The sequence below is a fragment of the Fundulus heteroclitus genome, chromosome 12 (assembly GCF_011125445.2).
Source record: "Fundulus heteroclitus isolate FHET01 chromosome 12, MU-UCD_Fhet_4.1, whole genome shotgun sequence".
Lineage (NCBI taxonomy): Eukaryota > Metazoa > Chordata > Actinopteri > Cyprinodontiformes > Fundulidae > Fundulus > Fundulus heteroclitus.
The window spans coordinates 212,056-237,268 of NC_046372.1; the positions used below are offsets into that span (position 1 = coordinate 212,056).

Sequence of the window (25,213 nt, forward strand, 5' to 3'; positions counted from 1 at the left end):
AATGAGCCATTAGAGGGATCCCGGGGGATACTATGGAAGGGTAATGGAGAATATAGATTTAACTTGTGACCATCAGCAAAAATGCCAATTAGAAAAGCATCAGTGGGGGTAGCCAGTAATATAGCTGCAAAGCACTGTCAGGAGCTGATCAATTACAAGCATGTTTTTGACTACTTTACTAAGATGAGACACAAACAAAATGACACAAAAACCTCGTCTTCGTTTATATTTTTATATTAGATACTCGGCCCTACTAGCTTTTCATGTTACAAAATAAGGTCCGGAAATCCATCTATTAAAACAGAGGGGGAAGGCGTGTCGTTCTTCGATTCCCTTCCCCTCCTCTTACAGCTTATATCATAAATCTCTAATAGGCCATTTTCTTCCTCTCGATCGCTTTGTTTATCCTTCATGTCTTTCTCATTCACTCCAGCCACTGTATCTTTTCTTTGAATGGTGATTTAGCAGTGTTTGACGTTTTGTCAGACATTGTCTCAATAAATTACAGTATAATAGAAAAGTTGATTCATCTCAGTAACTCATTTCATAAAGGGAATCCCATACAAAGATTCATTACACACAGACTGATAGATTTAATTTAAGCTTTTACTACTTTTGAATTTGACGACCTGTAGCTTCTAGCTTAAAACTCCCAACAGATTTCTTTTTGTCGTATGAAACAAAGATAACATCTGAAGAGTCTTACTTGGACTAAAGAAGAAAAATAACTGGGCACAACACAACTGGGAGCCACGTAATCTAAGCTGCTTGAGGTCTCGTTTGAAGTCTCCCCCGTCAGTAATCATCTGGGGTGCCATTTTCTCCATCGGTGTTGGTCTCTTGTCTTTTTCCAAAAGTTGTGACAGCTATCTGCCCCTCAGTACCTTCCCATGTTGTTAAAAGCACCGATACCTGGTTTAATGACCATGTTATCTCTTTGCTTTGTTGGCACCAAATCTGACAAATAGCCCATTCAGAATCTTTGGAGTATCGTCAAGAGCAAGAGAAACCAGAGCCAACAATGCAGACAGGCTGAAGGCCATAGTTAAAGACTTCCTTAACACCTCATCGCCTCCACCTACCAGTAGGCCAACATTAAACATCCTTATCATCCATTGTGATACTCTAATTTTTGTAGAAACTGATATATTGTTTTTTTTATTACTAGCTGTAAGCAATAATCATCATAATGAACAGAAACGAAGAGTTAATGCACGTCTCTCTATTTGTAATGAATGGATCTAATGTGTATTTTTCTTTTTGAGCGAATTACTGTAATATGTTAAGTTTTCATTGATAATTCATTGTATTGAGATTCATCTGCAAATTGTTAGGTCTCCCGTTTTCTGTTTCTTTCCCCAACTGTGCATATAAATCACACAGTACAAATCCACCTGGACGGTTGCATTGTTAAATAAGTTGACAGAGCTGTCGCGAAAGTTGATAGGGTTGTTCAAACAACGTAATTTATTTGCATCACCTGTCCAACCCTCCTCTACATTCAGCCTTCTAAAAAAAAAAGCTTTAGAGATTTGTCTACTTTAACAGTTTTATATAAGCTGATTCACCTTTGATGGGCTTAGTATACCTTTTTCAGACCAAGTGTGTGGATGAACGGCCTTGTCTTGAATCTACACTTCAGTTTAAAGGCTCCATAATCTCCGAGGTTGTTTGGGCTCCTGTTCGCATCCTCTGTTGTTTTCCTGAAGCCCTGCGTACATACGATGAATTATTCAGCGACGTAATGGGTCTATATTTGTCGTTGTTTATCTTGCCTCAGTGCCCCCACCACCACCACCACCACCAGTGCTGCCCCGCCAGCATCTCTTCCAGCTTTCACATGTCTGTTTTTCTGTCTGTTTGGCAAGTAGGGGCCTCTTCACCCGCAGAGGATGCTCCACATTAATGAATGAAGTGAAGTCATTTAGCAGGACTCGTAATGGCACATAAAGCCCTGCTGCTGGGCTTGATTAATCAGGGAGAGTGTTTGGCTCCGACACACACACACACTGGGGCTGTCCTGTGCAGGATCAGCAACTCGCTCGCTGCACTCTCTTTATTTCAACGCCGGGGTTCCCGCTCTGTTCTCGCCAAAGCTGTCATGAGGCCGAGCTGCGAACGCTCCTGGAGCCGAACACTGGGCGTCTGCTTGGCTCATGCGTGGACTTGGCCTAATACCCATAGTAATCCTGCCTTGGAGTCTGTGATTCAGTTTTTCTTTTTTTTTTTTAAAAGAATGTTTCTCTGCGATTCCCAAAAAATCTTTTCATAAAGTTGTGCAGCAGTCAGGCTCCATCTTCTTGCCAGTTTTGGGGGTGACGAAGCTGAGACCTATATCTAACTTGTTTATCTTTTTGTCCCAGTTCGGTGAAAGTTTGCTGCCTTGGCACTTGCAGTTACTGCTGTCACTGTCTGTGTTGCATCAGGCAAAAATGCTGCAAACGTATGTAACATAGCAAAGAAAAAAGTCCTAGCAATTCCCCAAAAATTGGAGAGCTATGAACAGCTATGCCCTGAGTAGAACTGCACAATATATTGTATGTATCCGCGTCTGCAATATTGCAATTGTAAAAGACCGCTTGGGTATTTTATAGTTTCATGTTTCAGGTGCTGTGCATTAACACTCTGCTCACCACTTTTTTTTTATTATGTGACATTCACTATCATTAATGCCCTCACCTGATATGCGTTTTGCCATAATGCAAAGATGAAGACTAGTCAGGAAATGTGTTGTGATTACAATTCATCAATAGCAACAATATCGCAATGTCATGTTTTCCTATAATTACGCAGCCTTACACCTAAGTAAGTACAACAAATTTAAAATTTAAAAGAGATTAAATTATGTTATTTATAATGCTCCAAAGCTCTGGAGAATTATTTAACTAAAGCAGCATACAGTATCTTCCTAGGCCATTGAAAATCAATTCAGTTCTCCAATAGCATATGTCTTCTGAGTACCCCATTACTCACAGATACTTTAGAAAAGCAGCCCAACAGGACTTGGACCCTTTCAGTTTGTTGTTTTATGTCAAACTTAGCCATTCATGGCTGAAGGATGTGGTTTCGTTATCTATTATGCCCTCCATTTTTACTTAAAATCTGAACTCTTCAAGTTCCAAGTTGGAAAAATGAACGGCAACGTCCTGAAGAGGTCAGAAGTTTCTCACCAGCCTGGGTTTAAAACCTTTGTTGAACATATTCTGACAGTGCAGGAAAAAACAAAATGCATAGAAATACATTAATAGCTTGTATTACTAATTTCCCCGGTCCAGTTTTCGGCGTTATAGAGTTAAATGTACACAGCATAGCTACTCAGAATTGTTTCTGATGGAGCAGATATGAATGTACATGAATAAAAAAAAAATTCACAGTGTTTAGTTTCATTTTATTTAGCAAATACGTATTGATGAATTTCCTTCTATAATTCCACTAAACGTCAGCCCACGCGCAAACATTACAGCAGATACTTTACAACGTAATTCTACAAACATTCCTTTTAGTTGCGTCGTTGAAGTTGGAAAAGATTCTGGCATTTGCCAACAAATTGGAGAAGTGCAAACGTAAATCCATAGTAACTCATTTAGAGTCAAGAGTGATGATGGAGTCATAAATATAGGATTTGAGAGCAGTAATTTGAGAAGAATATAATCACATTATGTAACATTTTCACTGAAGTTGGGTTATTTTGCTGTTATGAACACCTCTCACACAGAAGTCTGTAAGGAAAAAAAAGTTTAGTGCATATGGATGAGGCTCGATATACAAATAACTTTCAACAGGCAAATGTTTTTTTTTTCCTTATATAAAACAGTGGAAAAGCTGCCGCCTCACTCTTGAGTATTTGCCGCATGGAGCTTTGCGTTAAATTACCGAAGGAGGTCACAGCAGGGATGCTGGGCTAACTGAGGGGCAGCTCAGCGAGAATACTCGACATTAGATAATGAAAGTTTAAAGATTCAAAGAGTGCGTCTCTTGGGATTCACCCAATATCACTCATAACCTTCAACCCCGTGTTATTTTTCTGTCTCCCTCTAATCCCAGAGCCTCTGTCTTACATCCTTTTATCTCAGTCTCCTGTAGCCTATTCTTGTTTCTCTCCAATTCTGTCTAATTTTTCTCCTTGTTTGACACGGAGAGCGAGAGAGCGGTGTGGTTCAGTCTCTGGCCATTTGGTGCCCTCACTTTCTCTTATTCATTCACCCATGATTATAACTTAGAAATCACTAGGCTTATTTTACCCAAATATAAGAACTAAATGTATGTTATAGGCGGTGAAAATTATTTTTTACTTTGACTTGGTTGAACGTGTGTTTAACCCATGCTTGATCTTTTAATTTATGAAAGGATTGCAGGTTAATCTCTGCCTCACACAATCCAGGCTTTCTAACCCGTAGCTGCTTCTGAATTCAGACGCATATCTGCAGAGGTGTAGGCATCATCTCAGGAGTGAGAGGGTCTGCTGAGTGATTTGTCATCCTTTCACACCTGTAGCCACTACATAATCACTAACAACCACAGTACAGCACCAGGGGACAAACTTTAGAGCTTTAAACTATAACAAAATCTAAAGCTTTAGCTTCCAAACTTTGGTTGAGTTGACACAATGACCCACGGACATCTACAGGGTAAGTAGCCAGATCATTAAGCTCCAAATGACAATAGTGAACATGAAATGTCTCCTCCCTGACGCTGCTCTTTCTATTATGGCAATAAAGACTTCTGTTATTATGTGGAAAGCCAGAGTGAGCACCAGTTCTGCACTGAAATCAAAGAGAATTGGGTTTATTTTATGCATGAACTAACTTGTAAGGAATCTAACATAGCTAACAACAAAGTTCTAACTTAATTCTTATTAACAAGCTTAACATGATATATTGGCATGCAATAACTAATTACATGCATGTAATAACTAATTTAGCTAATGTCTACACACCACACCATTACTCAACTTAGACAGTTTGTTTGGAAACTTGTTTTTTGGCCTTTTGCTGCCTCTGGCTGGTGAGCTGAACATGATTCTGAGACATCGTGCAGCGCAGCTCGACGGCACGTCTCCTGTCGGGGATTCACCGGATGCTGGCATGTGTGCGGTCATATGCCGGTGTCAGCATGTGTGCCCCGTCCGTGCACATGTGGATATGTAGTAATCTAGGAAAGAGGTAAGGTAATCCTAATCACAAGCCATATTTAGCTAGCACACTGCAAAAATGGAACTAAGAATAAGTAAAATGTTTTTAAAATTGCTGTATTTGTCCTTGATTTGACCGGGTAAATAATACAATTTGCCAATGGAATAAGATTTTTGCACTTAATATAGGAACAACTCATCTCCATCATCTTATTTCAAGTGCAGGATGCCTAATTATCTTATTTTAGGGGTCAAAATACTCATTCCATTGGCAGATAATCTTACCTGCTCAAATCAAGGACAAACACACTGACTTTAAGAACATTTTACTTATTTTTAGATATATTTTTGCAGTGCAACCATGGCTGAAGGTTGAAGGAGTAGCACTTCAGTAAGCCACTGAATTTTGTCCTCTGCGAGAGTTTCTGTGTCAGATTATGCAGACGGGGCTCTAGTCCATTGTGGTGAATAAACAGCTGAGCCGAATAGAAATGTTGCTGATTTACTAGTCTGCCTTCGTTGCAGTTGTCATTATTGATCATGAGATATGGATCATGATAAGATGGTGAGGATCTCCATGATTTGGGTGGAGTTGAAGCGGAACCGCTGCTCCTCTACACCAAAAGGAGTCTGAAGGGAATCAGGCATCTGATCAGGGTGCCTTATGTGGACCTCCCATCAAAGGTTTTCTGGATATTTTCAACTGGTGGGAGACTCCGGGGCTGAACCTGGACTCGCTGGGGGACTGCATCTTTTCTATTTGAAGAAGAGATGGACTATTTGAATGTGTGATATAACAGTGGTTATGTTTGACAGTAAAAAGGGTTAAATCTAAATCAGAAATTGGTCCCAAAGGGGAAAAAAAAGATTGGTCCTAAAGAAAAAAAAAAAGATGGAGAGAAAAAAAATCAACACAGGCCGTTTAGAGCAGACAAAAAAAATGGGATTGAGTGAAACCAACATCCGCTGAATGGAAATAGCGGGAAAATTTGAGATAAAAGCAAGGTGAAGTGGCTCTATACAAGACATGTAGAGCGGCGTTGAAGCGCTTTTCCACCATAAACATCAGACAGATAAAGGTAATGAGCAAACCAATGTCAAAGGCTACAAAAGATCCCAATATTTGCCCAAGGTTTGTGGAAACCATAAAACCAGCTACAACAAATATTAATAGCTATAACATGGCATGTCAATTTAAATTTTAGCCTTCAGTGTAGCGTATAATTTATCCTCAGTATAAATCCAGTTGTTTTGTGAAGGCCTCAGAGGTTTGCCACAGAACGTGGTCATAACAAGGAACACCTTGGTCCGCCTTTTTCTGACACGCCGTGTAAAAAGAGCATTATTAAGAAACGTAGGCACGATGCCATTGGTAACTCTGGAGGTGTTGCAGAGACCCACAGCTCAGGTGGGAGAACTGTTGGTCTGCCACTCCACAAATTTTGCCTTTTACGACGCAACATACCTTAATTGTTGGAAAAAGTATGAAATTTGTATTGAACCACAACATTGTTGTTTATACACATATATACTTGATAAGAATCAAAAACGTTGTGGGATGAGCAGATGATGGCGATTCACACACAAGACTAACAGTGTTGATCTGACGAGTTGAGTGCTAATCCATACTAGTTTTCACACTGTTATTTATATTATATTTATAAACATTCTTCTAATTCATAACTATGCTCGTTTGTCTCTTGCCCTATCACAAAAAATGCAGATAGCACACTGTAAAGGAAATGAGAAGGCATCCATGCTTGATATATCATTCTCCAGCTGTTGTTTTGAAGGCAGTTAGTTACTCTGGGAACCGATCATGTCCTGTTGCCACCAACACAAACATCTAAACTTGGTGCAACATGAAGTGTGGCCTAAATAAGGACCTACTGACTTCATGATGTTATTAAAATTTGGTAGATGTGTGTTTCAGCACTAATGTTTGATAGGATTACAGACTGCTGAGGAGTTGTTGTTTTTTTGCTGCGTTTATTAAAAAGAAAATCTGAGGTTTTGTTCTTCTCTTTTTACTTACTTTAAACATTTAATTACATTTTCCTATGTCAGCATAGTGGCAGGTCCTGTAAATATGTCACTTAACATGTCGATTCAGATAATCGCTTTTCCATTTCATCTCTAACAAGGGTGAAATAATCCGGGCCTAATCTATAATAGGCGAATCCAATCGCTGAAGCAAATGCCCGTTGTGATTTGAAGTGCTGCCAGACTTTGATCGCCTCAGTGGTAAATTGATTAGCAGTGATCTACTGTTCTCCTTAAATGCTGATCCTGGGAAAAGAAGTTCATGTATTTGCTTTAAGCTGACACTGTGGTTGAGCTTCAAAATCTCTTCGCACAACCACTCAGTAAAAACAAAGGCCGTCCACTGGCCCCAAAATATGCCTGCTCAGAAGCCAGTGAGCGTTTCTGCAAGCTGTCGGCATCAAGCTCAGATCAACGCTGGCTGTTTTAGCTCAATGCAGCTTTCTGGTCAGATTTACAGCTGAGGACCGGGTAGAGCATTTTTCTTTCAAAACTTGACTACTATCTACAGACTGCAAATAAAGCCCTGTATATAGTGCTTGTTCTAAATACAGATTAAAGAGGAGCATTGTTAAATTTGCTTGCTGTGTTGGAGTTCACCCTTTGTTTAATGTGGGAGAACAATTGAAATGTTTCCTTTTTAAGTGTCCACATTTTGAAGTTTATTAACAGTGAGCACCACTCCTTTCATTGATCCTTCAACCGTAGCTCTGCTCATTACTTTGTCGGTGCAGCTCCATGTAGTTTTTTTTTTTTTTTTTTTTCTGTTAGCGTGAATGGTTCACCTAAACAAGTGGCAGCATAGGAAGGACCAAATGACATGGTCCTTATTACCTTGGGCTGCTTGTTTTCAAAGCATGTTAGTTGGAAATCAGGAGCTTTTTCAGCAGGTCCAGGATGCTGACAAAGTACACGCTTATGTTGCTTTCTGTTCGTCACTCCTTTTACCAGCTTTTCCTATTTGTTTGTTATGACAAAAAGAGGAAAAGGGAAAGAAAGGGTTTCACAACACCATTGATAGCCCAGATTGTGCCTACATCTATGCACTTTAAGATGGACTATGGTTAACCGTCAGACGCCATCACTAAGTGTTGTTCCCCAGTCTCTTGTTTACATGGCTGGGCCGGCCGCATGTACGTGCACGCGAACAGCTGCCACTCGGGGCTTAACCCGCCTCCCTGCCCATTAAATGCCACCGCCAGGCACAAAATGTCGGAGTGCACACCCTTTGGATCAAACTGTTCTCTTGCTAACAGCGTTATAAAGTTATGAGTTACTTACTTCTTCACTAGACATGTTACTCCAAAAGGTGATGTTGTTCTGATGTGCATTTACCCTTTGCAAATATGCGCATATAGGCCAATGGGTGAGAAGGGATGCCAAGTGCTGGAGCAAGGTAAAGACAGGTGTGTCTTGATACACAACTTGTATGGTCTACAGGCTGAGCTCAAGCGCCACCTAGTGGTAAAAAATCACGTATTGCTCCTTTAAATACCCTAAGATTTTTACGCCTTCCAAGGATTTAGGAAATCTCAGTGATGATAGCATGGATTTGATCACCTTCTGATGTTCGTAAGCAATATCTCAAACACTGTTCCTCCTTATGTGACATCATGGGAAAAACCAAAGAAATCAGTCAAGATGTCAGGAAGACCTTTACAGATCTGGTTGGTCTTTGGTTAAAAATGTCCAGGTTTCCTGTTTATCTATTGAACCTTTTAAATGCAAATATAAAGACCATGCACTGTCCCGCTGTCATATTCTTCAGGAGGGAGACGGGTTCTCTGTGTCAGGGATAAATGGGTTTTGGGGTGACATGTTTGTTTAAAACTCAGAACAGAAGAAAAGGATGCCAGCTGTAGCTCATATAAGCACGCCATTGACCAGAGTGAAACGTGTCCTGTACAGACATGGGCTGAAAAGGTCACACAGAGAGGAAGTTGCCATTACTTGACAGTAAAATAATAAAAAGACTACAAGATTTGCAAATGCACTTAGGGACAAACGCTTTAACATTTAGGGACCTGTCCTGTAGTCTTGTGAAACAAAAGTTTAAATGTTCGGCAGCGACGACAATCGATAAATTTTTAGGAAAAATACGGATGCTTAAAACAGTATATTGTCTGTTGTTTTGCTGCAAGAGGGACTGGTGCACTTCACAAAACGGATAGCATGGAAGGAACATTATGTGGAAATATTGAAGCATTTTGTCGAGACGTCAGCCAAGAAGTTAAAGCTTGAACACAATGGCCCTCCAGATGGACAATGACCTTACGCATCCCACTGAATGAGCTACAGATGGCTTAAGGAGAACAAAGTCAATGTTTTGGACTGGCCGTCACAAAGAATGGGACAAAATTTCTCCAGACTACAGTGAGAAATTTGTGGAACAATGAAAAATATGTTGCAACGAAAGAGTGACATTCCTAAAAGCTAAAAGGGGAATAAGATAGGACCTTCCCTATCTTTTTTTATGTTTTGAATATGTTTTATTAATTTTGTTGATCTGATGAAAAAGACGTTCTGTCAAAAGTAGTTATTTTGCAATCACAGGAACATGCAGTAAACCACTGGGTGGGTGAGTTTTCTTTGAAACATGTAGTTTTTGCTGTATTTCTGAGGCAATTGTTCCCGCTGTGGGATATTCTTAAACAGGAGCTCTACAGCAGAGTCTCGCACGCATTTTTACACTCCGCTACGAAGTGCAACAACACACACAGTGAGGGGGTGTGGAGCACCTGACACCTGCCAGTGAGCTGTTGGGTGTTTTATGATGGTTGAGCTCTTACAGTTAAACTCTTTAGTGTCTTTGTGCTGACACTGAGCTCTGGAAAGTCACACACAGTTATTCTTCTTTCCTCCCCTTATATTCTGGCTGCTAAGCTACATAATTAGTCTCCTAAAAAAGTGCTAAAATATGCCAAAATAACAGAAATATAAATTGTGTGAATCTCGGATGCAACAAATAAATCCTGCCCTCTTTTATTCCTCTTTTTTTTCATTGCCTTGGTCTTTTATATCTGCTTCGCCAGTGTTTTGAATACTGTTGCAGTGTCATAATGATCCTTACCTCTGGCCTCACCTGTTGTGGCTTTCTTCACATCCATCTTCCCTCTCCCAGCATAATTTCAAAGGTCGCATCTTACAGACTCTGTGAAATCAATTATAGGTTAAACCACTTAGTCTGCCTCCAAGGCTGCTAGATGTGCGTTTATGTGGAAATGCGTGTCAGCGGATGCATTTTAAGGACATGTTTTCATTTCTTGATATATCCCATTGAGGCGCTGATTTCATTTCTGCAACCTGTCAACGTCCTCATCAGTGATGACAAAGTATCCTCTGCAGATGCGTGACCTCTATCATTGATGTTAAATTGTTCCACGCTAACGCTGCTGTTGTCGGCACTGCGGTTCACAGGAGAGGGGACAAATTTTGATGGGTTGACAGGCAAACGACGCGCAGAGCAGAGAGACAGAAAACGTTTGTTCCTGAAAACATTGAGCTGTACAGTGCCTTGGAGAAGGAAAAAAAAGGAGCACATCTTTTATTCATGCTCAGTTGACAAGGTGTCAAGAGTTTTGTCAATCCTCTCATTTCTCCGTTAACCTTGTCTCTGTAAAACGCCCTGTCGCTGTTTCTGTGGTTAAACATCAGGCCACAGTGGAGAAGGCGGAAATAAAAAGGGGCTGTTTTCTGTTATCCTTAAACAAACATGGCCTCTTTTAAAATAAAAAAAATGCATATGAGTAAAGTGACATCCGAAACAGAAAAAAACAACATATTGAATGAGAGAGAGTTGATAAAGAAAAGTGGGATGGAGAGAGAGATGGACGGAGGTGGATTGTACCTGTGAGAGAAGCAGCGTGGTGTTCATTCTGTCAGCCCAGTTTATTTTTACCTCAAGGCAAGAGTCCGGATCAGGGTTGCCAAGCTGGTGGCACCTTTCAGCGGGGGTTCTTGGACAGATGTCCTCCCAGTGTGAACATCTCTCATGACTTTCAGTACCAACACCAACACACAAAAGAACAGATATAAAAAGCCCCAGGTCATAGCTTGTGCTATGTTATCTGAAACATGACGGTTTCAGCTGTTGTTGTTTTTTTTACTATTATGATAACATCTAATTTTCTTGTTTTATATAAATAACACCACAATTACTCACTCTAAATGTGTACATTAAAAACCAGTTAACATGTTTCAAATTTGACAAAGAAATATTGTCATATTTCTTTTAGGCAATATGACAACACTTAAAATAAAACACACTTGCAGATCTCTCCAGTGGTGCCAGGCATAGTTTATGGATAAATCCACTATACTATTACGTCCCTGCCTTGTGTATTTATGCTGTAGGAACGCGACTGGTGTAAATACCGCTCCAGCATCCCCTTCTGTGTCCTGTATGCTGTTGTACAGTATGAGCAGTTTGATCACAAGCTAAGCCAGACTGCCAAAGGACCTTTGGACACGTTGAAATAGTCTGAAACACCACATATACTGTATATATGCTCCTCTGTGCCGAAATGCATCACTGATGACCTAATATTGACGTAACCTGTCACGCTACGGTATGGATACTGTGCTGTTGAACATTGACACACCTCGGCATAGTGAATGCTTGAATAGTTTCAGCTAATGGCAACCTGACTTACTTCCTAGACTGTGTATAGATTTAACTTTCATCCCCAGATGGTCAATTTGGCCTTAAATATGGAATAATAATAATAAAACAAAACCCCATGGCAAAAATCCCATACTCTGTACTGACACAGCAGAACGCTGTGAATTTTACACCCTTCATTTCAGCAGGTAATGTTTGCATTATAAAAAAAATTATGACAGGACGTTAAACAAAAATCCTTCATTGTCTAATGTTTTGAGCTATGTAATGTTTTTTTCAATGGGTCAGAACACATGTCATTATGTCATTTATTTTGTGAGGTAACATTTTACTTGACTTCTTGAGTCTAAGTCCCATGTGAACCGCCTTGCTGCTGTGCTTTATACAAATAAACTTGACTTAGATCAAGGTCGGACTGTTTAGGACCTAAGCTAAACAGTTGTCACATAATGTTTATAGACTACTTGATCCACCTGTCCCCTTTGGGACTGCTTTTAGGAAAGGACCAGCACAGACACACGGGAGGCTCATTGATTTACAAATCAAGGCTGTAATTAATACTCACTGTGATCAAACCTGTGGGAGGAATCCGACATCTTGTGTTCCAGATGTGTCGATGTGTAGCTTTACAAGAAGGCCCGAATGGACTTTATATTGAATTACAAAGATGTTTGGCTTTTTTTTTTATTCATGTTTTGTCACATTAGAGGCTCTACAGTGCATTTGTTTTGATTTTTATGTCATAGACCGACACAGAGTGGTGGACTACTGTTAAGTGGAGGTTAAATGATACACCGTTTTCATTATTTTGTTATTGAAAAATTAAAGAATAAAATGTTTGGACTGTTAATTTTGTTTTAGCTCTGTAAGTTAATACTTTGTAGAACCACCTTTTGCCCCAATCACAGCTTTAAGTACGAACCTCTGCTGTATTACGCTGTATTTAGCTCCAACCGTCTTCCCGTCAACCCTGACCTTCCTCCCTGACGCCGTTGAGGAAGAGGATCCCCACAGCACAATGCCGCCTCTCCCATGACTCACCTGTTTTCAGCATTTACACATATTGTAGTTCATAACAAAAAGCTCAGAATTGGACTGATCAGACCAGAGCAGCTTCTTCCACATGTCTGCTACGTACATGACTTGTGACAAACAGCAAACAGGAACTTCTTCCACCTTTCTTTCAACAACTCCTATCGTCTTGCCACTCTTCTATCAAGCTCGGACCTTGTGGAGTTTGCTGCTAATAGTTGTCCTGTCAAAATCTTCTGCATTAGCTGTGGCTCTCTGTAGCTCCTCCACATTTACCATGGGCCTCTTGACTGCCTCTAGGTTGACAGTCATGTCTTGGTAGATTTTCAGTTCTAATGTAGTCTTTCTATGGTTGGATGAGTTATTGAACAGCGCTCCCTTGAGACGTCGATGTTGTTCTATAACCTAATCCCACTTTAAACTTCTCTACTGACCGGTATGCTGTGTTCCTTGGTCTTCATTATGCTGTTTGTTCACTAATCGTCTCTAACAATCCTCTGAGGCCTTCAGAGAGCTCCTGGATTTATACTGAGATTAAATTACACACAGACTGACTCTATATTCTAATTTGTGGACTTCTAAAGGCAATTGCTTTCGTTTGGTTTTCCTTTAGCAAGTAAAGTGGTTGAGTGGAAATGCGTGCCACTCCTTCTTTCCACTTGGTCTTTAGGGTAAAGCCCCAATAATATATATTGAGGTTTGTGGCTGCAATGTGAAAAATGTGGAAAAAGTTCAAGTAGTATACGGCATATGGCTTTGTAAGTTACTTATATTTTTTGTCTCCATCTAAAAGCTTTTCGACTCTTCATGAACAACCTGGAGCTCATCCTCTCCTGTTTCTCTCTGCGCAGGTTGGCTCTTTACGTGTACGAGTACCTGCTGCACGTGGGAGCACAGAAGTCAGCACAGACCTTTCTCTCGGAGGTAAGCCACAAAAAAAAAAAACGCTTCTCGTGTTTGTGTCCGCCAGGCAACAGGCCGCATACTTCACAAAGCTAGGGCAGGGCCGGATTATCCATAAGGGCCCGTGGGCCAGTGCCCAGGGGCACCAACCATGGGGGGGCACCACATGACACATACTTTAAAAATATATTTTTTTATAAATTATTATATTATTTACTTGAAATTGTTGAAAGACCATGCATTATTATTTATTTTGTGAACACTGATGTCACAATAATAATAAATGATAAATAAATCAAGATTTTTTTGATTTTAAAATGAGATATTTGAATATTGCTCACTGCTCATATGCCTACATGTAGTTGTGTAAGTTAGTAAATAGTAAATTACATTACAGAAATCCCCTTGATTATGTCTGATGTTTTTGACCGGAGGACAACACGGGTAAGGGGAGGGGGGGGGGGGCGTTTAGAGGTATAGTGCCCAGGGGCACCACATTGTCTTAATACGGGCCTGGCTAGGGCCGTCTCGTACGACATCTCCAGTTAGTGTAGCAACTACTGTAAGTGAATGAGCCCAGCTCTGGGCCGGTGCCAACAGGTTAGTGCAGCAGAGAGGCTTTTTAACGCTGCATTTAGTTGGACCTGATCTGGAGCACGAGAGCTTTATGATGCCTATAGCTTATGTTTTGGGGCGGACATCGCTGTCTGTTCCGCAGGGCAGCTTTATCCCCCTTGCTTTTCCACGTTTTCATGCCTCCACTTTCTGCTCTGAGAGGAGATCTCTTCTTCACTTTAATTCTGTCGGGTTAAGAGGCTACGGGGTGAAACTGAGGCCACTTGATTATTGTGCTCCGGAGTAAATTATGGCAAATTACAATGCAGAAGACAGCAGCTTGAGGCTTGTTGTACATCAGCCAGAGGGTCGAGAACAAACTGAGAGGAGGGGGGGTGGAAAAGGGTTACCTCATGAGCTGGCACTGACTCTCCTCACCCTGACTGTGTGTGTGCGTGCGTGCGTGCGTGCGTGTGTGTGTGTGTGTGTGTGTGTGTGTGGGTCCTTTGCACAAACTGACGCTCTTACCCCTCTGCCATATCAATTGTCCACAGTTTTGCAGAAGCGGAGGATGAAAAGGTTAGGCACAGTTACATGCAAGTGTGGGAACACATTAGCTATTGATAAAACAAGTAGAAACACAACTGCTGTACAGTTCAAATGCTCACAAGTGCACACACACACAATGGGTAAGCATTGAGCTGACATGCAGCTCCGTCTGGAGCAGCGGGATGGAGTCAGATTGCTTTCGGCCCTGTCCATACTAAGGGTGACATTTTTTTTTTTGAACCAATATTTTCTGCTACATTTCACAACTTTCTCGAGTTTATAGTGACAGAGATTGATGCTGAGAAAAAGGCTTTCCAAGGTAGAGATAAAAACCCTGGATATACAGAGAATAATATTAAATAACATGGAGGCCCATTTTATAAAAGGTAATGTGTTCAGCAGTTGTATGTCACAACAGATGACTTCATTTCAAAGAGTAATAAAATACATTGCAGATGATCCTCAGATCCTATGTGGGGGGTTAACAGTTCCAGCATTTTAAAAGCTAAACTCCCAAAATAGTTGAGGTTGTAATAAGTGTCAGCCAGAAAGTTGTGTTTGTTACTATAAATATGTTTCTATCATTACAAAGAGAAACTAAGGTGAGAGCGTATGTATAAAATCTGATGATTTTTGCTGTCACACATAATAGTTCTGAATATCTAATTAACTACTTGGTGGATTAAAAACAAATCTGCTCGTCTTCAACTGAATCATACATGGGTTTATCGGAGGAAAATCCAGCAATGAGGCCCAAGCTGGGTCACTTACTTATTTAAGGTCAAGCTCCCTCTGACAACTTTTCTGTGATGCAAAAAGTTAAATAACTAGCTTGTTAAAGTTGGACGATTTCTGAATAAATTCCTGCCCAATGGACAGTTTTCCTTTGCAGATCCACATGCAGCATGCGATTGCTTTCGTCGGAAACTCGTGTTAGAATCTGAGAACAGATCCTGGCTCATGAGTTCAAATGAGTACGAGTGTTGGGCCTTCTCAAAGTGAGGCTGCTCCATCAGTATTTTGCAGCACTGAGCTGATCTCTGCGTCCGGCGAGGTGTTGGACCCCTCGCTTCTGCAGCTGAGTTTGTTTCCTCCGTGGTTAGTGAATCCTTCATTTACGGACCGAGTGTAATTCTCTAAAACTTGTTTGGTTTTTTCGGGGATCTGTGCATCATTCTTGGAGGATGTTGCAGGGAATGTCCACATGCATTAAGGCATGGTGAAAAAACAATAAAAGGAAATGGGTTTCATCCTCGACCAATGTGTTCAAACCATGAGCTTGTTGGATTGACACGTCGTCCCAAATCTGATCCTTATAGATCGATACAATACACACCATCGGCTGTGCACCGAGCGGGTTTGGCCCATTGCCGGACACTTTATCCAGGATAGTGGTAGTTTTAAGAGACTTGGTGGAAGACGCTGTTCCTAGAGCGGATAGATTTGCAAAAACTATTCTGACAGACGTAAGCCATGAGCACGCCTGCTAAAGGATCAGGTTTAACTGATGGGCATAAGGAAAGGCCTCCCTCACCCTTTCCTGCACATCAGAGGACGTGCCGCTCCATCATAAATCAGGGCAGTTAGTTTATTTTCCATTTTAAATCGCTGGAGCTTTACTTTCAGGAGTTTTAGCAAATCCCTCTGCAAACATTCTAGTGGGGAAAAAGCCCAGGAATCTCTCCACTGCGAAGCATCCAGTGATGTACTTGAATCACGCACTGGCTCACACAAGCACACATCTGTGGTTTTCATTGGTTTGCTCAGCAACAAGTGGCACTATTAATCATATTATTTAATCCCTATTTTTTTGTTGATAAAGTTCTAAAAGGCAATCAAGCATCTCATTTTGGCCGGCCGTTGATGTGTACCTAGGCACCTGTGTATTTTAAAGGTGGTCCGCCAACCGATGAACTGGTTTACCAGATCCAGAAAAACGGCCTGACTCAGAGACGAGGAAGATGCATCAGATCCACGTCATGGTAGCCCGTGTGTCTTGCAACATCTAATACGATACAAAATCTGTGATAACGCATGCTTGTTTGTTTTCACCACCTCGTTGTGCGTCTCTGTACAGCGATGCGGTGGCCTTTTGCTGACCCTGGACAGAACAAATTTAGCCCCAGTGAGCAGCGAATCACACCTCTCAATCAAAAGCTTTTCGGGGTCACATCAGGAAGAGTAAAACCTTGCATGAAATAAGATAAGAGATGAGATAAAATCGGGTAAGATTATTTTATTGTCATTGCATACACAAGATTCAGGTGCGGTTGCCAAATGGTGCCCAGGTAAGAAGAAAAAGAGGTAAAACATAAAAGTACACTTCCATGAGCTAAAGAGATTTTACCACATTGCCCAATGTTGAGGGGATTCCTGCACCATGAGTGTTTCAGATGCCACTGTCAAGTAATTTCACACACTGTATTAAATTATTGAATTATTGCACGGTGTTGAGATGTTCCAGTCTTGTGTTATTTCTCACACAGCATTAAGTCATAGCAAAGTGTTAAGTTTCCTGCAGTGTTATGTTGTTTCACAACACAGTGTTAAGTTATTGCACACGTTAATACAAACATTAAAGCGTTCCTGCACAGTTCACCATGTTAATGGTTCTCGTATAAAAAAAAAAAACGTCCAGTCTTGTGGTCCATTAGCTTGTATCTCCTACCTGATGGGAGAAGATCAAACACTGCTTGCGTGCTAGGTGGTACCGGTCCCTGGTGACGCTTGATGATAGTTGTGCGGAGGCATCGTGAGATGTAAACGTCCTCCAGGGTGGGCAGATTTGTATTGGTGATGTGCCGCTGTACCACAGGAGGATTCTAATGGTCAGAATACTCTCAATGGCACAGCAGTAGAAGGAGACTAAGTGATGTTGTGATAGTCCAAATTTCTGAGGAAGTACTTTCGTTTTGTTTTTTTTAATCAGTGAGCTGGCGGTTGATGTCCATGGGAGGTCCTCTGGGATGTGTGTTCCCAGGAATCTAAAACTGGAGACTTGCTCCAGTGAGCCACTAATGAGAAGTGGCTCACGCTGCTCCTCACTTCTCCTGAAGCCAATGAGGAGTCCATTTGTCTTTTTAGGGTTCAGTGTCGGATCGTTATCTGAACACCATTCAGCCTCTGCACCTCCTCTTTTTGCCTTCAGCAATCAGCCCCACCATTGTGGTGTCATCTGCAAATATAATAAATTACTCCAAGATCTTTGTAGTCCATGGCAAAAGTAAAAGGCGAGGCTCAAATTGCCTGGTGAATTCTTCACTTTTGTCATCTACGGAGTATCTTCAGGGTCTCGAAACAAGATACCAGGAGAGTATTTGCAAATCAGGCCCTCATACCTGCACTTAACATGCTATATCACAAACAACCTGGGCAGCAGAATGGATGAAGTCAGATAATCTTTTCAAATTTAACTAGTCACTCAGATATATCAGAAAGTAAGCCTAAATCTTAAGAGAGTAAAACAGTATAATTAAGGTAAACAGAAAAGCATAACAAAGCAACGCCTGTCCACATCTGTCTGTAATCACACTGAGGGGATCTCACAGCAGCATGTTTAAGGTAAATGAAAGAAGTGCAGACCACAAAAGGACAGGATATGCGGGCACACAGTGTGCTTTTTTGTTAAACGTTCTCCAAATGACGGCAGCTTGACAGAAAGTGGCCTGAAATTAACTGCCTGCGATCGTATTTGGAACGGGCTAAAGCTCATACAATTATTTTTATTTTTGTGTGTGCTGTCCTGGCGGTTGTAAAATAAAGAGACTATTTTCAAGGTATAAATGAAAATTGTCTGCTGGTATTTGAAGCAAACGGATAGACGTACTGAAACGGCTTGCTGGAGCCAAAAGAATGTGGGACAAACAAATGGAGGCAGTTCCTGACCCTCCCTGAAAAGGACTTCAAAGCACGGCATTCCTTCGTCTGATCTGGAGCTGAGGTCAGGACAGTCTGATTGAAACTGTGGTGATTCACTTTTTCCTGTTATTTTAGTGCTCGTTCATGCTGCTGGTGGCGCAGGTGGTACAATAGTCTTATTCTTTAGCCCTGATAAAACATTTCTGAGAAGGGAAGATCCGAGTGGCACCCTCAGACAAAATAAATGACACGGTTTGATATGAGTAGTCTGTTACTGATAGTTGTATGGATTTGTCTTCAGCAGATAAGATCTGTGGTCTTAGTGTGCCAACATGAATTATATCCAGCATGAAGGTCATTTCTGAAGTAAAATCTCATATTTGAGAGGGAAAAAGCTCTGATTCACTGCTTTGTTGGCTTGTTGAATCATTTCCTAATTTGTTGTAAATATACAGAAACCTTAAGAGGTTTTTGTGATCATTTGTTAGTTTTTCTTTTGAGTCAGGGGAGACGTCACACCGTGTGCGTGATGGAGAGCAGTAGGTGTTAACACCGCTCTGTAGTTAAAGAGTTTCACTTCTGTTTCAGAGCAAAGACACACTGATTACAGGCATCATTAACTTTGTAAACTCGCTTTAGCCCCTAAATTAGCAGTTACCAGGGTGAGTACAATTCACGCAACCAACATCATTAACAGCACTCTCTATGGGAACTGCCTGTAAACATTTTAGACCTTGATCTTAACTGTGAGATTTCTAAAGGACACGACAAAGTTGAATTAGTTAAAATGATACAAAAGAGCAATTTTGCTGTAACTCCAGTATGCCATTTTAGGTGTAAATTATTTCTTCTTATAATGATCGTTAGACATGTGGTGCAATAGGGGAAAAAAAAGGTCAATAAAAAGTTGTTTTTTGGATTCTAGCCTATCATGTACCGGTAGGTTAATATTACAGTCATTACTTCCTCCTAACCAATCACAAACACAAACCAAGGAACCGTCCGTCACCAAGCTCCGCCCTCTTTAAACAGTTCAGAGAGCAGCTGTTCTTTTTTTCTTTTTTAAAGTTGCAGTTTTGGTAAAAAGTTGGTTGAATAAAGTGTTGAGTTGGATTTCAGTGTTTGTTGTTTATCTAAATATTAAGTCATCAAGCAACAGCATAAAATACCCAGGGCTGCAGAATTTATTGATAATCTTTTGTACTGACCAATATGATTTCTATTTTATCAATATGCTTTTTTTCTTTATTGCCAAGCCCTAATTTAAATTTACTGTACTGTAGACTTGAAGTCGTTTCGCATCCCATCCAGGAAGCTTTCTCAATTCTAATCTACATGCAAATCTAAGCTCTAACGAGGCCTATAAAGCTTTATAACTCCACACTACTCCAGACATTTTGAATTGAGAAAGCTTCCTGGATGGAAAGCGAAACGTCTTCAGCTTAAGAAGAAATGTCCAGTTGTTTTATTTTTTAACTTGTTTTTTTATTGTTCATGACCTGGATGACTGAGAACCGTCAACAACTTACTTTAGCTTTTTTTCTTCTTTTTTATCTTTGTGTGCTTCTGCATGCTTCCATTTGCATCTTACTTTGCTGCTTGTACACCTGAGTTTCCCCACTGCAGGACAATAAAGGCTTTTTCTTAATTTTGTTTTTCATATCTATTGCTTTCTTTATACACCTTTCAGACTTTTAACAACATTTTTAAAACATTCCCTCATACTAAAAAGCTAGCTTTGAGTCTTTTTCACTCAGTGAAAGCTTTCACACTGAAGAGTGTTGTCAGTGCAACCTGTTAGCTCCTTGGTATGGTAGATTGTATCTATGGTTTCAGACCTGCCACTCAATTGTCAGGGTCAGTCAAGCATAAAATTGGGCGACTCTTGTCACGAGCCGGCGCCTTTGTGCATCTTTAATCAGAGTTCTTCAACTACATTGTCTGTCTTTCCAAATTTCTTCACGGCTACATGCTTCTGGACTGGCCCAGCGAAATAATAGGGGTTTCTTTTCTCTTGTTTTGCGTGTGGAAAAGTAAATAATACACTTTCAGTTCAAGCATTGTGCAGGTTTCTGTTAATTAGTCTAAATTACAAGAGTTCCCACTTCTCCTTGGAATGATGAGAAAACTCAGCTCGGTTGGTTTGCAGTATTTAATGTAAAAAGAATAAAGAATAAGAGACAAAGGCTGCCATCATGAAATGCACAAAAGTAGTCATGTGGACAGTTTTTACACAATAGTTGTTGTTACTTGACTTAATAGACAAGGTGTTGGTGTTGCCTTGTTTGATACTGCTCCAAAAACCCGCTTTCTCACAGAATGAATCAGCCCGTTAAAGATGCACTTTAATTTATTTTCATTTGTTGTATCTAATTTCTTGAATTTATTATTCTTTCGTTATTGAAGGTGCATCTATTAAATCATATTTGACAAATTTGCTTGTAAACGAAGCCTACGTCCAAACCAGTCACTGTAGGGGTTTAGAGGAAGACATGCTGCAAGTTTAAAAACAAAGCTGAGGTAGAAATGTGTCATAGGTTTGTAAAAGCTTAAACGCTGAAATTCTCTGAGAGCAGAGCTAAAGACGGCGTGTGGAGCAGACTGAGTGGTGCGTGAGTTGTTTAAAGATCTGAGTGGATTCCTCAGGCTGGTACATGTCTCTGACCTCACGCTCTGTACACCCTCTGACTCCACACACACACACACACACACACACAGACTTTTGTGCACATAAACGTTTAAATCTGTTTGACGATAAGCTGGAGGGCACACATAGACTCACTTATCCACTTATGAATCCAAGAGAATCATAACATAATGACCTAATGGCACATCTTACAGAAATTTCCCTTCACCCTTTTGAACCCTTTAGAGCGTGTCATTCAGATGTCAGACGTGTTTTATACACAGGATGTCTCTGAAGTACCTCCTTCTCTCTCTTTCTGTGTTTCTGTCTAGATCCGATGGGAGAAGAACATCACGTTAGGAGAACCTCCAGGGTTCCTCCATTCATGGTGGTGGTAAGTTCTTTAAAATTAAGTTTTAAGTTAGTTTATAGTCTCCCTATTTTGCTGATATGTAGGACTAAGCAGTTTTCTTTTTCTTTCCTTATACTTTGCTGTCCTCTTCTTTTAATAATTATTGTGTGACTATGTCACTTCCTGTGTGTTCCAGTGTTTTCTGGGACCTTTACTGTGCAGCTCCAGAGAGGAGGGACACATGCGAACACTCCAGTGAAGCCAAGGCCTTCCATGACTACGTGAGTCTGATCTGATGTCTCGTTAAAAAAGACAAAAAGATGTTCACCGCTTTTCGAATGGATCATGCATTATTAACAAAGAAATATTTGACTATATCCAAAAAATGCAAACAATACGAGGGGTACTGATGGATCTAATAAGGCAGTCACTTCCTGTCATGCAGTCCCCCCATATGCCGTCTAGCTCTTTCATATCTTCCCAGACCAGGTGCTTCTCATGATGGATGAAGACAATTTGATGAAAGCGACATGATAAAATCACAATACAGGTTGTTGAATTAACTTGTCTAGTTAACACATAGGACATGTAATGATATTAGTTGTAGTTTTGAGCTTAAATAGCACAGTGAACCACTAACTGACTCCTTGTCTTTGCAAATTTCCATTTCGTGTCCTCATTTAACACGGTGCGTCACTGTGTTAGTTCCAACGGAACATGTAAAACATCCTTCAGATGCATCCACGTCAACATCTTACCGGCGTGTGGGAGATTCAGAGTGTCTTAGAAACTGACCTTTACAGAAATCAAGCTGGCAAGCCCCTGGTAACTCTGGAGAAGCAGCAGAGCTCCACAGCTCAGGTGGAGGAATCTGTCTGAAGGACGGCTATTGGTATTGGTCCTGGTCCCCACGAGTTTGACCCTTCTTGGAAGAGTGGCAAGAAGAAAGCCATTGTTAGAAGTTGTTCTGTTGTTAGTTTAACACAAGCCATGTAGGCTACACAGCAGATGTGTGGAGGATGTGCCCTGGTGTCAGATTAATGAAAACTGAACTTTCTGGCTCATGTGTAAAGCTGTAAGACTGCCCACCTTGTAACATGGTAGCGGCAGCCTTATGCTGTGGGGATGTGTTTCTTCATGTTTCTTCGTCTATAGGCTCCTCTGAGGAATGTTTAATCGCACAGTGGGAGGCAGATGTCCGTCGATGTGATGAAAACTAGAAGTGGATCAAATACTCAGAGATCAGAATCACCCAATTTTCCTTTGTCTGACTTTTACTGGTGATACGCAGGCGGAAAACAGAAAATTTTGTCCCAAAGAATGCTTCTGTTGAATTAATTGCTTGTGTACCTTCTTTTATATCATTTTTATATAACTTGGCAACATGTGGAGTCGTCTTTCTCTATTTGTGTAGGTAGAAATCAGGACTTCTACACTTTCTGTGTGACCAACAGAGAAGTCATGTTTTACAAAGCAATGAATCGCCTTTTACATTTGAAGTTTGAGGCTCTAAGCAAAGATCTTAGCACCAACGTCTGCATTACTAGTCGACAGTTTTTCTTTTCCAAGGGACACAGAAGACCGTTATTTGGTTCTCACGGCAGAGTTCGGCCCAAACACCCTGGCTACAGTTTTAGTAAGCTTTGAAATGCAAATTGTTGCTTCCAGGTAATTTCACCAAGGTTCTTGGTAAACAGTAACATGTTTTCCTCCACAAACACAACAAAAAAGTTCTTATTAATTACATTTATTCAGTCTAAGAACTCCCACCGTTTTGGTCTGTAAACACTTCAGCCAACTGGATGTACTTAAATGAACCTTTTTTGAGTTACCTGAAAATCTGAGAAACTTTAGGGGCGTGTGCTTTGTTGCATGATAGAGAACATTTCAGTTTTTTCCTCCCCTCTTTCATTTCTGTCATTGTAAAACACCACCTCTGTCAAAGTACCTGCAGAGAATTTGCTCTCCCTTTGTGCGTCGCCGCGCCTTCAGGATAAGAACCGTCGGAACTGGTCGTCAACAGAGACGGGAGGCCAGAGCTCAAAGAAAACAGGCATCGGTATCAGCCAGATAAAGCCTGAGTGATGCATCGTTTATTGCCCAGTTTGATTCAATCATTCTCCACTTTCTGTAACTGTAATACGGAGCTCTGGATGTTTGAGGAAGGAACTGTGCCTCCTTTTCCCGGGGAGTTCTGAGTTGTGTTTGTGCGTCGGGCCGGATGCAGGGTTCGCTCTCTTCTTCTTTGTGTGTTGTTCTTCTCCCTGCAGTCTGTGGTCTGACTCATCAGATTTGTCTACAGAGGTTTTATTGAGATATATTGTTGGTAGTGCAAAGGTCAGGAGGGGGGGGGGGTTTGCCTACCCCAGCAGAATCTTCTCGCGCTTTGTTCCTCGTTCCCTCGTTCTTTCTTTTCATCTTGCAGTTTTCTGCTTCTGGCAGTGGCTCTCCTGTCTTTTATCTGCTTGCAGTGAGGGGTGTGTGCGCTCGCGAATGAGCGCGTGCTTGCAGGTGAAGGTGCTGATGCTGGTGATGATGATCAGGGTGATGAATAGGCACTCCTTGAATGAGGCAGCGTTGCGATGATGTCATTCTGGCTCGGGGAATGAAAGTTGGAGGGCAGCGTAACCTCAGCCCTGTGAAACAAACAGGCCGGGAGGGGAGGGGGGGCAATCAAAAGCAAGGGAGCAGTCGTATATGTAAAAAAAATAAGGCGAGAACGAACAGAAACAGCTGATTACATCTGACCATAGCAGAAATGCTAACACCAGTCCTAATCTTTTTGACTTTTCTGATCGGAATCGGTTTAATTAAAAAAAAATCACAGAGTGTATGTCAGTGTCTCTTAAAATCAATGGAAAAGGTCATCGGCAGTGTCTTATTCTTACCTTTCCGGCCAGGACGTCACGGGCAAATCACAATTAGTACAATCGTAATTAGGCCAAGGTGACATTGAGTCATTGGACGGTCAGCCCGGCGCTGCGTCCAATCAGATGGACTCGCCACAGATCTGTCCCTCAGTTAAAGCAGAAGGAATGGACGACTCTGCGCTGGACGTTTCAGAGGAACACGGAAAGAAACCTTTTGTTCAAAGATTGTGCTTCCCTGTCAGTCTACCGACGTCGAAACAAATGGAGATCTCTATCAGACATTTTATAAGTAATTAATTTCAGATAGCTAATTAAAGAGTGAAGGCCTAATTAATGCTTGGGAGATGTCAAAGCTCACATGAATCATCTTTTTGTCCCTTTCTAATTTACAACAGATGAGATTATAGCAACGTCTTGGGTTTCGTTTCTAGGCTAATACCACTTTTAACAGTCTATTGCATCAGTGATTGGCTTTGTGAGTCTGGTTCAGACGAGCAGTTTCCTTCGAGTTTTCATCTTCTCGCTATTGACTTCTGTGATGTTGGTTGATGTAGATGCAACTAGGTTTAAGCCCTTTGGGACATTAGTCTAATGTTAACAGAGAAAGAAAAGAGAAGTCAGATGAAAGAAAAAAGGGGAAAGAAATGTTATTGATTTCCATCCTGGGACAAGG

The 25,213-nt window shown here is 41.0% G+C and overlaps 1 protein-coding gene across 2 annotated transcripts in view; it reads left to right on the forward strand.

Annotated features, from left to right (window-relative positions):
* Positions 1-25,213, forward strand: part of si:ch211-130m23.3 (LisH and SSDP domain-containing protein) — a 79,093-nt gene that overhangs the window by 18,545 nt on the left and 35,335 nt on the right. For both annotated transcript variants that reach the window (XM_012861362.3, XM_012861363.3), the window contains exons 2-4: positions 13,679-13,751; positions 21,651-21,712; positions 21,867-21,951. In XM_012861362.3, the coding sequence (XP_012716816.1) occupies positions 13,679-13,751; positions 21,651-21,712; positions 21,867-21,951 (220 nt within the window). The remainder of the gene's footprint in view (positions 1-13,678; positions 13,752-21,650; positions 21,713-21,866; positions 21,952-25,213) is intronic.